The sequence below is a fragment of the Fusarium flagelliforme genome (genome assembly GCF_020744385.1).
Source record: "Fusarium flagelliforme strain FIESC 12 MPI-CAGE-AA-0113 chromosome Unknown B0J16scaffold_6, whole genome shotgun sequence".
In the NCBI taxonomy this organism is placed as follows: domain Eukaryota; kingdom Fungi; phylum Ascomycota; class Sordariomycetes; order Hypocreales; family Nectriaceae; genus Fusarium; species Fusarium flagelliforme.
The window spans coordinates 2,824,268-2,836,543 of NW_025763508.1; the positions used below are offsets into that span (position 1 = coordinate 2,824,268).

At 48.9% G+C, this 12,276-nt stretch overlaps 4 protein-coding genes across 4 annotated transcripts; 3 read left to right on the forward strand and 1 right to left on the reverse strand.

Annotated features, from left to right (window-relative positions):
* Positions 1-2,123: 2,123 nt before the first annotated feature.
* B0J16DRAFT_347901 (putative arabinofuranosidase) lies at positions 2,124-3,322 on the forward strand. The gene has a single exon (XM_046128627.1). It carries the CDS (start codon positions 2,148-2,150, stop codon positions 3,129-3,131), a length of 984 nt encoding a protein of 327 aa, XP_045980487.1. The 5' UTR covers positions 2,124-2,147; the 3' UTR covers positions 3,132-3,322.
* An 857-nt stretch (positions 3,323-4,179) lies between these two features.
* On the forward strand, positions 4,180-5,259 carry B0J16DRAFT_374882 (uncharacterized protein; the record flags this gene model as incomplete). Its single annotated transcript, XM_046130637.1, has 2 exons — positions 4,180-4,852; positions 4,901-5,259. Exons 1-2 carry the CDS (start codon positions 4,345-4,347, stop codon positions 5,257-5,259), a joined length of 867 nt encoding a protein of 288 aa, XP_045980488.1. The 5' UTR covers positions 4,180-4,344.
* A 684-nt stretch (positions 5,260-5,943) lies between these two features.
* On the forward strand, positions 5,944-9,975 carry B0J16DRAFT_309231 (uncharacterized protein; the record flags this gene model as incomplete). Its single annotated transcript, XM_046124902.1, has 4 exons — positions 5,944-6,199; positions 6,267-6,625; positions 6,675-8,200; positions 8,262-9,975. The coding sequence occupies 4 exons, from the start codon at positions 5,944-5,946 to the stop codon at positions 9,925-9,927; spliced, it is 3,807 nt and encodes a 1,268-aa protein (XP_045980489.1). The 3' UTR covers positions 9,928-9,975.
* Positions 9,976-10,172: 197 nt separating this feature from the next.
* B0J16DRAFT_387741 (amidase signature domain-containing protein) lies at positions 10,173-12,066 on the reverse strand (the record flags this gene model as incomplete). The annotated part of the gene is made up of 6 exons (XM_046131698.1): positions 10,173-10,306; positions 10,357-10,444; positions 10,492-11,364; positions 11,415-11,567; positions 11,612-11,734; positions 11,782-12,066. 6 exons carry the CDS (start codon positions 12,064-12,066, stop codon positions 10,173-10,175), a joined length of 1,656 nt encoding a protein of 551 aa, XP_045980490.1.
* Positions 12,067-12,276: the final 210 nt, after the last annotated feature.

Here is a 12,276-nt window from a genome sequence, read left to right on the forward strand (position 1 = left end):
GAGATTACCCTTTATCAAGTCATCGAATGGGCTATTGCTGTAAACCTTCCCGCGGGAACTCGGTGAGAGTATTCCGGAAATACAGGCGCCTATTGCGATGTCTTGTGGCTGGTTCTTCATCACCTGCCCGATACAGGCACCCAAGAGATAGCTCCATTGTTTTGAGGAATAGGGATCCAATGGAATCTTATCAGAGGAAGTTCGTTATTCAGTATCCTCTGCGTATCTAGCGTTAGAGGCTTGCTTATCAAGTATGATTCCAAACAGTGAATCTAAATCCACCGTTCATAGTCAGACAGAGGTTCGCAACACGAACCAACGTTTACACTACAAGGGCTTTCACTGTTTACCATTTTAAGAGCAGGTAGCTTACTTGGAGAGACCATGTATAATTCTAAAGCACATATGTCTCTTCTCAGGCGTAGACGATGCTCAATTGTTTGTAAAATGCTGCATTGGCTCATGGTATAGGGTGAGTTCACGATCCTAAGTTCTTATCGTAGCTCTTATCGAAGCTCTTATCAGCTTATCGCCCCAATTCCCACGTGGGTTCACTCATCCATGCCAAGCTCCTTTTCCTTATCTTATCAAGCTTCGGTATAATTACTTCTTGTTTCAAGGGGTGAAGCTGATCAAGATTGATCAGGCTCCAGTCTGCCCACATTGTCCTGTCGATATTTTACACAAAACATCCCATATGCCGAGTTCCGTGGAAATTGAGCAGATTTAACGCATCATGTTAAGCATTAACATATCCGTAGCGTCTTTTTTCCGACAATGAGAAGCATTCGCTATAAACTCAATATCACGGACCTTTTCAGACCGCACAATTGACCGCCACAATACTGCTAAAGAAGCATACAACTCTTTTTCATGATGACCCCTCTTCTTGGCATGGCAAAACACTTGGCAGATAAACAAATCTTTCATCCCAACCTGTAGCCCTTCTAGAACTCGATCTGTTTAATTTCTTTAATTCGCCCGCTTGTATCGATCTGGCTAAACAGTCGGGCGACAGTCCTCTGATAGGCGGAATAATACCAGCATCTGAAACGAACAAATGAGTGCGCGATCCGACCAATCGCATTCCTTGTTGTTTAGCCTGAAGAGGCTGTACTCCGGGGTTATGCAGCATTGAATCTGGGGTGCTTTACCGTACCCCATTACACATTACCGACGGCAATTATGCCGGTGTTATTACCTGTTACCTACTCGAATTGGAATACATTTTCCGAAGGGTTGGATATGCATGTTGTCTCCGTACAGGCGCGCCAATCTATGTTGTCTTTCGGAGACTTTACAGTTGAGAAGTCTATGGTAAAGACGGTCATTGGTGCGTTGAAGATATCTACAGACTAGGGGCCAAATAGCCTGAGACAATAGTCATATGGTGGTCAGGCTGTGCGAACTGGTCATTGCTTTAACTCGTATTTCTTGTTGCTCCGTGATGCTAGTTGCCGTGATTAGAAGGGAGGCCTGGAGGCTAGCAGGACTGCCACGGACTGCCAGGACACAGAGAAATAGTGGAGGCTGAAACGGGACACCGCCAAGATGAAACCCACTATGATTCAGGCTTGGCATTGTTTGTTCGCGTCAAGCCGAGAAACAAGCCGTTTAGTGACGTATTTCCACGATCCAGAGCCAACTTGATATCTGAGCGCAGCGTTTCTTGAAGTTTGGAGATGTCTTTCAATAGTTCAAACAATAGGCTTGCTTACTCGTGCGCATGCACTTGTTCCTTCTCTGCATGGATACTTATCTTGCACGCCGAAATTAGCGTAACATCGAGGTATTTGATCATCTGAGTGACTCGATGACGCTAACCCCATACCGCAAGCTCGGGTCCGCCTCCGTGGTACTGCAAAGGGAAGACAAGACCAAAGCACCCTTGTTTGGGAATTTCCATGGGATGATCTAGACCAAGGTACTCCCGTCCTAGTGATACTACATCGCATTGACGGCAAAAGAACCAGAACATGGGTGGAGAATCTGAGTTTCTCCTCCAATGTCATTTGAGCTCGCGCGATGAAATTAAGGATTGAGCTTGCGATGGGTCCAAAGATTTACATATATAATATCTAGTGATCGTCCTCCCAAACTCTTGGATCTTCTTTACTCATCAACTCCAGCAAACCAAGCAAACAACGATGAAGCTCCTCAACAACGACATCATCGCCAGCACTCTGCTGCTCCTCGCCGCCGTCGGTGAGGTCAGCGCTCAGTGCTCCCTCCCCACCACCTACAAGTGGAAGTCAAGCGGCCCTGTGGCCCAGCCCAAGAATGGATTCAAGAACCTCAAGGACTTCACCGTTGCTCCCTACAACGGCCAGCAGCTCGTCTACGCCACTGCTTTCAAGACCTCTTGGAAGTCCGTCGGCTTCAGCCCCGTCTCTGACCTCAGCCAGCTCGGCTCTGCTTCCCAGACCGAGATGAGCGGCACTGCTGTTGCCCCTACCCTGTTCTACTTCAAGCCCAAGGGTATCTGGATTCTCGCTCACCAGTGGGGTCCTCACAAGTTCTCTTACAGAACCTCCAACAACCCCACCAACGTCAACGGCTGGTCGCAGCCCCAGCCTTTGTTCACCGGCAACATCGCCGACTCCAAGACTGGTCCTATTGACCAGACTGTTATCGGTGACAGCAAGAACATGTACCTGTTCTTCGCCGGTGACAACGGCAAGATCTACCGATCCAGCATGCCCATTGGCAACTTCCCCGGCAGCTTCGGCGCCAGCAGCCAGATCATCATGTCCGACACCGTCGACAACCTCTTCGAGGCTGTTCAGGTCTACTCCATCAAGGGCCAGAACAAGTACCTCATGATCGTCGAGGCCCAGAGCACCACCGGCCGCGGCCGATACTTCCGCTCTTTCACCGCCAACAGCCTCGACGGCCAGTGGACCCCCAACGCCGCCACCGAGAACAACCCCTTCGCCGGCAAGGCCAACTCCGGAGCCACCTGGACCAACGACATCTCTCACGGAGAGCTTGTCCGAGCCGACAACGACCAGACCTTCCCCATCGACCCTTGCAACCTCAAGTTCCTGTACCAGGGCCGCGACCCCAACGCTCAGGCTCCCGATTACGACAGCTGGCCATACCGCCCTGGTGTTTTGACCCTCCAGCGATAGATCGCTGGGCTCATAGATTGAGCAGTGCTTTGAGAGCACGGGTTGATGTACCTTTCTTCTGAGGAGTGATATATGGCGGTTTAACCATGGCACTCACTCACTTGTAAATAGTTGATTCTGATTGTATATTCTTGCTATGTATCTGAAATGAGTCCTTCATTTGAATGGAAATGCACATATCAATATTCTCTCCCATGAATGGTGATCTCGTGATTTGTGATTGTAACATTTGAGTACATCAAGAACCCTGGTAATTGATAAATCGTTGCTGAGACCGACTTTGATTATGTAAAAACCATTAGGTCTGATATATTGTGCGAATCGGATACTATGTTACCAATAGGAACGCTGCCGGTATAAATTTAAGCCAGTTTCTGAAACTCCAAGGACTCACTACCCGCTAGGAAATATGTATGTGACTTGCAAGTTGCAGGGAGAAACATGAATCCAACTTGACCGATGAGACCACCGGTCACTCTTGTGATTGTATAGCACCGCTTCGATAGCACCTATCGCTTTATTTTTCGAACGATTGGATTACAGTACTTTGACTATAGACTACTATGGACAGTGTCAGAGAATATGGGACCTATCCGGCCCATGCCGTTCCATTTGCATATCCGAGTTCCGGCACTCCATAGTCTCAATGACAACTAAATGTAGTATATTCGGTTAGATCGTGGCCCTCTTCATCTATCTCGACAGTGTTCAAGTTTATAACCTATGCTAGCACCCACGTGAGCTTCCTCCTCAATCGTGACCAACCTGCCAACCGTTCTTAAACAAGCAACCGCCGATGCGTTGGCAGACGTTATATCTAAATTCTTGGAAACTGAGCCAGCGCCCTAAATTGCCGCATTTGGATGACAAGGCATACAAATGCCCGATCGGCAATCACCACAAAAGGATTCACTAGACTCTTGGCACGTCCGTGTCAAAGCTGAAATAGAGAAAATACGTCATAATACAGACCCTGATGGCCTTTCAGCTCCTGTTTAAATTGGGGGCCGTGGAATGAATGCCCTTTAGCACTTCTTGGCTGATCCTTCAGACACATAGTGACAATGTAATTGGAGACTGTGTGGGCAGAAACATCTTGGCTTGGTCAGACAACGAAACCTGATGAGATCATTGTATCAGTGTGAAAGGTATAGAAAGCGTTGATTCCGCTATACATTGAAGGATCAAGTTATCTTCATTTCTACAACCCACCATGGCCAAATCTGTCCTCGTAAGCTGCCTCTTGCTGGCAGGCCAAGCCACAGCTCAGAACTTTACCGCCAACGAGACATGCCCAGCACACGTTCGAAACATCAAAGAAGGCGGTTTCGGTTCCCATTTCAACTCGACCGGCTCGATTTCCGTGCAATTCCCACAGCAAGATGAATGGCGCATCTCCGTCTCGCTAACAGACACGCGCGCTGAAAATCTATGGTACGGAGACTACAGATCCATGCAATGGCTTAGCACTTGGCTCAGCGTTCCTGAATCCCTGGTCGGAACAAAGAAGGGCAACGAGACCAATGTCTGCATGTATATGATGCGGGGCGATAACCACACGGCGACGAATGCGACTGAGCCGCAAGATTCATGTGATGGGATTATTGACGAGGAGTGTATGGCGGAGATTTTGGATTTTGATAGTCCGTTGAAGGATGGACGATGCCCTCAGATGAAAACAAATTATAGTTTTGGATGTGGACATTTTATGTTGAATCAAAGTGAGTCTGCCCACACAGACTGTCCGGTATATTATACTGACCATTTAGTCCATCCGAGAAATTTCTCCAGCTCAAACTGCACTCTAGATGAGTTGCAAAACGTCGATCTAGACGATGACTACATAACATACGGCGGCTTCCCATCTGGAGCACTCCTACCTGGAGACTGGGAGCTTGATTCATATGAAGCGTACGATCTCCAAGTGCGACAGCCAGTTGGTTTACTATTCGTGACACATTATGATGGAAATGTGAGCTCAGAGATGGTTTGTATTGCGCCGAATGATTTGGCAGAGGGAAGTCGGGTTCCTCAGTCTGAGTTTCCTGATGAATCTGGGGCTGTGTTGATGAGAGCGGGATGGACTGGGGTTTTGGTTGGGGTTGCAGTGCTTGTTAGTGTGCTGTAAGGCTGATTTGAGCTGGGGTTAGGTACGAGCTGCCTAGAGTACTGCACTTCAATTGAACTTGCACGGATTATGACTCTTCTGAATGCTCCGAATGTCGGAAGGGTAATGTTATTGTGACTGCATGGTACAAAGCCAATTAATTACCTTGGAGAACAATAAGCTTTCGGGATATTTTTGACAGCAAGATTAGCCTTTCTAGAAGCTGTCACTACAGGCCTAGATCCACTAAAGCTTCTTAAATTTTCAGCGCGTCAAAGCCCCGAAAGTCAACATCGTCAATGATTGACCGACTCACCACGAATTACGCTGGGGAAAGGAATAAAGTAAAGAAGCAAAAGTACTCCAGATATCGGAAGCAGTTAACTAAAATTGTAATATTCGTATTGCTCGGTGGAGTGACTCACAAGGCATAATCGGCCACTTCCAAAAGCATGTTAGTCCCATAAGGCTGAGGCCGCCAAAATAAAGTTGCCCTGGAAACCTCCATAAAATGTCAAAGTTATTTTGTCTCTTGACATCTTAGTGGCTGTGCAATGCGTCCCGGAAACTGTACAAACCCAGCATCAGAATATGCACTCAACCTTCCTCCCAGGGAAAAAAGGACATGACTCACTCCGGAAGGAGCAAGTAATATAAAATACCGTTTTCGCCAAGAATTTCTCTTCCTCAGTAAACAACATCATCATGGAACAAGTACGCAAGACATACTTCGACCCTTTGGCTACGTCCAAGGGTCAGATCCGCGACATTCTCCAGAACCTCGACATCGGTTCCGCACATCCTTTCAGCCCTGAAGGCATATTATTATGTCGTACCAAGAACGGTATCGACGAGATTGATATCTCGGGGTTTGAGGAGGAGTATTTTTACAATGCTGTTGATTTGGGGGAGATGGGAGAGATCTTGTCGAAGCGCATGGATGGCTTCAAGAGGAGCCTAGGTAAGTACCTTCGCCCTGTCTCTTAGTAGCTAATTGTTCTATCCCGATCACTTGCTGACTTTTCCAGGTGTCTTCAACGACTTCCAAGTTTCCCAAGCCCCTTCCACAACGTTCAAGATCCCCCTCCACTCCGGGAAGATCTCTATTCTCGCCGTTTCATTAAGATATCCTACATACTACGACTTCTGTCTCGGTGATGCAGAAGGAAATACATCCTGCTGGTGTGCCAAGGAGACCCTCGGCGGTATCTCGCACAGCGGCGACTGCACAGAAAGCAATGACCTCTTGCAATTCGCCAATTTGGATACCGATAAGTTGTCCGAGGAGAAGCCTATTTGTGTTTTCATCTCTGGGTTCAACAACACGCAGATTACAAGATTTTTGGGGACACATCCAGCGTTGATGGTAGCAGACCATGACGAGAAGGTATGTTTGTGAAGTAATCGTTCGGTGGGACTAAGGCTAATATATGCAGACTTTATATATCATCCCTGTTCCTTTAGACAAGGCTACCATCGGCGACGCGACGATCTGTTGTCCTTTGGTGGTTAAGCGGGTCGGAAATGATCTCATCTGCTCGATATTATCCCGAGCCGCGACGGATAGAATGAAGACTTGCAATGGCCGCAAGACGGAAAGTCCTATCTTCGCCGAGGCTATCCGTAGGGCCGAGTGGACCATTTCTGCTCCTGAAGAGGAATCCGTCGATGTGGAAGAGCACACCCAAGAATCTGTCGCCGTTGAGACCAAGGTCGAATCTGTCGACAAGCGAAAGGCTGTCATCACTACCAATCCAGAGGCACTTCATGGCTTCGTGGCATCTAACGCGCAAATCATCCGATTCGGCAACAGACTCGAGTTCCTCGATGAACAAGCCGACAAGGAGAACGACAAGTCCGCCGTCGTCCTCCCTTGCATTTTCGGCTCCCAGCTCGAAGGACCTGTCCTTCTCTCGACGGGCAAGACTCCTAAGAACGTCCCTTTCACTGATAGCAAGTCGCTATGCGCTTACTATGAGGGACTAGAAAGTGTCGTTGTCGTTGTGGATGAGCGAATGACGGACAATGCACGCAACCTGGCTACCAGTTTGCGAATGAACGCGCTGTTTATTGTGCAGGTGAAGTCCGACAAGGGCAAGCTTGACACCGCGGACAAGGTATCCGAGGCGCTGAGTGCGGCTAACGTCAACGCTGTGACGGCGCTTGCAGGACCTCAGTCTCTTATTCTGGTGGAAGTTGGCGATAAGCTCTATTTCTACCGCGGTTTAGCTGATCCAAAGGTCCTAGATACGAGCAAGCTAGAGTTTGGAGCTGATGTCACTGATATCATCAAGGCTGCCGACCTTTCTTGCCTCTTGATCCCCAAGATCTCTCGTCTCATTGATCTCGAAGAGGGTAACAACGTCATACTGCCTTACACCAACCGGGTCGTCAAGATCGAGGATCTAGCCCAAGTCTTCGAGCAAATGCCCCTCGAACACATCAAGACGAACCTCAGAGACGATATCATCGCCATGGTCCCTCAACTACAATCCCTTCTCAACCAACAGGATCTTCAGAAGCTCTCCAAGACCCTCATCGACACCCTCAGCGGCAAGGTTGACAAGATCATGACTCCCCTACGCGAAGAATACATCGCCTACCTTACCGATTCCTTCGACTTCAGCGACAAGGAATCCATGCTCAAGAAGAACAGGATGCTCGGCGACCTGCGAAAGACTAGTAAGGAAACGCAGGGCGCGCTCGAACCTGTGATTGCTAGTCTTGCAAACATGATGTCTTCGCAGACCACTTCGAAGAAGACGCATGACATGAAGCGCCTGCTGAGGAAGAACCAAATCGAGAACAATGTTCAAGCGACCAAGAACATGACTTTTGATGGGCTGACGGGGTTGTTGGAGGAACATGCTGCAGATATGGGCGTTTTGCTGCTCAACATTGAGACGGGCCCTTATAAGCAGGTGTTGAAGACTCTGACGAGGGATTCCACGATTAATGCCAAGTAAGTACTAACCATTTGCCTCCTTTATGATGAATTTCTGGATCGCTAACCTGAGTCCTAGGCCTGTTTGTTCCCTCGACAACCGAATCCTCTACCTCGATGGCTTCGACGCTGGCATTATCATGGAACAGTCACAGGGTGACCACCACGGACCTCTTAAGAGTCTATCAGGCCGGGATCATCCCGTTCTCTCCATGCCTTACCTCAACAAGACCCGCGGTACAGGCGGCTCCATGCTTGCTTGGGTGTGCTGGGATGAGTTCGTCAACCTCAAGTCTCCCTATACCATTCGCTGGATGGAGAAGTGCAACGAATCCCACATCGCAGCCTTGCGAATTATGATGCGTGACACACTTAGTCAGGCAGTCTCCGGCCGTGAACACAATTTTCAGGCAGGTGCTCCTGAGATTGGACAGTTGATGAGCTCGTTGCTTATGGCTGCGATGGCTAAGCTTGCAGGAATGAGGACTTCGGCTCCTGTTGTTCTCGACACCGCGGAAGATACGGTCACGAAACTGATGAGAGGCCTTTTCGGCAACCTTATGACCATCGCCGGGTCAGGTGTACGACCTTTGAGCATGGTTTGGCAGCTCCTCGGCGTCAATCCTTCATACGACATTCCTAACACCGACGCCGACTGGGTATGGTATGAGAATACGGTCGAGCTATATCCTTATACCGGCTGGCCCTTGGAGCAATTCCACGAGAACCTCGCTAGACTGCTCGACAAGATCATCCTGCGCGTCATCACGAAGAACGAGAATAAGGCGGACCTTAAGAAGAATCTCATCACGGATATGGCGACGTTCTGCAAGCTTCGCAACATCCAGCTGGAGCACTGCCGTACGATCATTACGGTGTTCGAAAGGATGCTTACGGACAGTGATGAGGATGTCAAGGCTATCGCCGGTCGATTACTCCAGAACGTGCCTTCGGTACTACAGAAGCAGACCAAGGGTTATACGCGTATGATGCAATATCTCGAGCATCTCCAGAAGGGCGGTGCCCGAAAGGCAAGTGAAGACCTGGTCTACGCGAACGTCTACACCAAGCGCTCCGCTGCATTCAAGGATCTCAAGAACGCGGTCGCCGACGCCTGTGAGGCAAAAGACTGGCCTACAGCAAAGGCAAATGCACAGGCTGTCGTGGATAAGCATGAGGAGATCGCTTCATTTTGGCAGATCGAAACCAAGGATCTTAAGGTGCAAAATCTGCATCATTATCACGAGCTGATCAACGCAACGTTCCCTGGAACCGGTGCACAAGCTATTCAGACCAAGAAGGTCGTTCAGAAGGTTCTGGCTGATGCCGAGAGGCACAGGGTGCCTTGGCAGGTTGGCAAGGGCACAAATGACTTCGAACCCCTCGACGAAGCCTTCCTGCAGCTTTGTCTCACAGGAACGCGGCCTGAGGCAGAAACGCAGGAGGAGGAGGAGGTCTCGCAGGCTGTTGCAACGGTTGATTACAACGGGTTCGCTCAGTTCAAGGATTCTCTGCAGCCTAAGTTTATCTCGACGATGGAGAAGGATCTTTCTGCCGAGGATGTTTGCAGGATCCTTAAGGTGCCTGAATCTTCGATGCGGGTGTTCGTTACGGCCTTGAACCCTGATTTTGAATGGAAGGACTTGGGGCAGAGGTTTAAGATGACGGTATTGGGGTTGTTGAAGGATAGAAGTAACAGGGTTGAAAGTATGCCTGCTTCGAGGATGCTACGGAGGAATGTATGATTGAGTGGTCGATTGATAATATCCTTATTGTTTTTGCTTAGTTTACGTACTTAATGTCTATGTTCATGATAAGAAATGTCCGTTCTTAGTGAATCGTTTGTAATGTTTCGGTATGAAGCTACGACTCCAAGAGATAAGATGGTTTCGTCCCTTATGCTTGCTTAGGCTATTATTTAGACTACTTTATAATGGTACTCTAATTCTTAGAAGACAGTTCTTCTGTGATCCACCCGACTGGAAGGTATCTATAGCTTCGGTGCCCGAGAGTGTCTAATGTCCTTGTCGATTATTTGCATGGCCTGCAAACACTCCTCATCTCTGAAGCGAGGCGCCACGATCTGGATAGCGCAGGGCGCACCGTCTGTAGCTTCTGGGGCATCTAAATAAGATTAGCAAGAATCGTCAAATCCCTAGGTTGTGACAACTTACAGTCAGGCTCAAATGGTGCCGTGGCCTTGACACCTTCTCCGTCGTCAAACTTGGACGAAGTGCCAAAGGGAATAATTCCAGCAGGGTACTGTGAGAGTTAGCACTTGATGTCGGTATTTACAATGGAGAACTTACATCCAAAACATTCCACATTAACGTATAGACTGGATTACCATACGTGTCATGCGGAACAGATGTATGCGCGGCTCCAGGCGCAAGAACAACATCCAGCTCATTATCTCTCCAAACCTCCATCCACGCCTTTCCATATTCTGCCTTGGCTTCATTCCAAGCGAACAGGCGATCAGGCACATCCAGGCCTTGGTCAACAGGAAATTCGCCCTTGGAGAAAGGATGCACCATTCTTGCTACCGACGCAACAAGTGGCTCACCGACTTCACGGGAGATGGTGTCAGGATCGGGACCAGTCATCATAAAGTACTGGAACCCGATTCTTGCGCCATGGCCGGCGTTGCGTTGGGGAGAGGCTGGGAGGTGAATGATTTTGTGGCCGGCCTTCTCGAGGGCGGCTGCAGCTTTGGAAATAGCGCGTTTTACAGGAGGGTGAAGAGGATAGTCTGGGTCTTCAGCCATAACTCCAATAACCAGTCTCTTCTCACCGCTAAGATCTCTCCAAGGGATATCCGCGACAGAAGAGTCATACTTCCACGGCCGCTGAGCCATGGTTACTTTCATAAACATCTCCAGATCCTCGACAGAACTTCCCATCGGTCCAGCAACTGGCATTATACCAGGTAGATGAATTTTGGGGAAGGGATATTCTGATTGGCCGCCGAAGGGAACACGGTCTGCTGTGGGCTTGAAGCCGTAAATACCGCAGCATAAAGAGGGGATGCGGATGGAGCCTGCGATGTCGCTTCCGACGCCGAGAGGAGAGCCTTTGAAGGCGATCAAAGCTCCCTCGCCGCCTGTTGAACCGCCTGCTGTGAGGGTGGTGTTGTGAGGGTTTAGCGTACGGCCAAAGAGGTTGTTCTCTGAGTCTGCAGTCTATGAAAACGTTAGTATATGCTGTGCCATAGTTGAAGAGTGACGCTTACCATCATTGTTTGGGGGAGGTTAGTCTTGCAGTACAAAACTGCTCCAGCGTCAAGAAGCAGGTCGACTAGGGCAGCGTTGCTATCTGGGATGGGTTGTCGGAGGAACTCGATGTATCCGACGGTGGCATGGTGGCCTTTGACAGCATATGAATCCTGAAAAGTTAGAAATAGTTTTGTTGACAGAAGAGGTTGTGTACCTTGAGACTGATGGGCAATCCATGTAGAGGGCCTGCCAACTTGCCAGTTTCTTTCAACTGCTTATCAAGTTGCTTGGCTCTCTGAATACCCTCCTCGAAGAAAATCTCCGTCAAACATGAAGTCTACCACAATTAGCCCACGCCCAAACCCGTCACGTTCAAGGACGTACAAATTGCTGAGCAAGACTAGCGCGCTTGCAAAACGCAACGACAACATCCTCAGAAGAAACCTCTTGACGATGAATCTTCCTCAGCAACTCAGAAGCATTATACCGCTCCGTAATCTCAATCTCCTTCTCAGAAAGAAGACCAGACTTTTGCACAACTTTAGACTCTATCAGACGACCACCAGTCTGAAGTTGTGAATCCGAGAGAAGCCATTCTTTGGGGACTGCTTCGACTTGCTTCTCGCGGTGGAGAGCGGCGAGACTTTGCCAGCTGGTTGTGGCGGGCATGATGATAACGAGATGGGCTAGTAATGCAGTGAAAAGATAGGCAGTGAAGGTGTGAGAAGAAAGATTGGCACTGATGAAACTGGTTTGTTTATAATAATGACGAAAGAGACAGGTATGCGTGTTTTTGACTGACAGTGACATATCCGATTTTCCGAGCGAGTCTAGAACACCCTTGAAATGCCCCCCCACTGGAAACATTCCCCGAGTTTT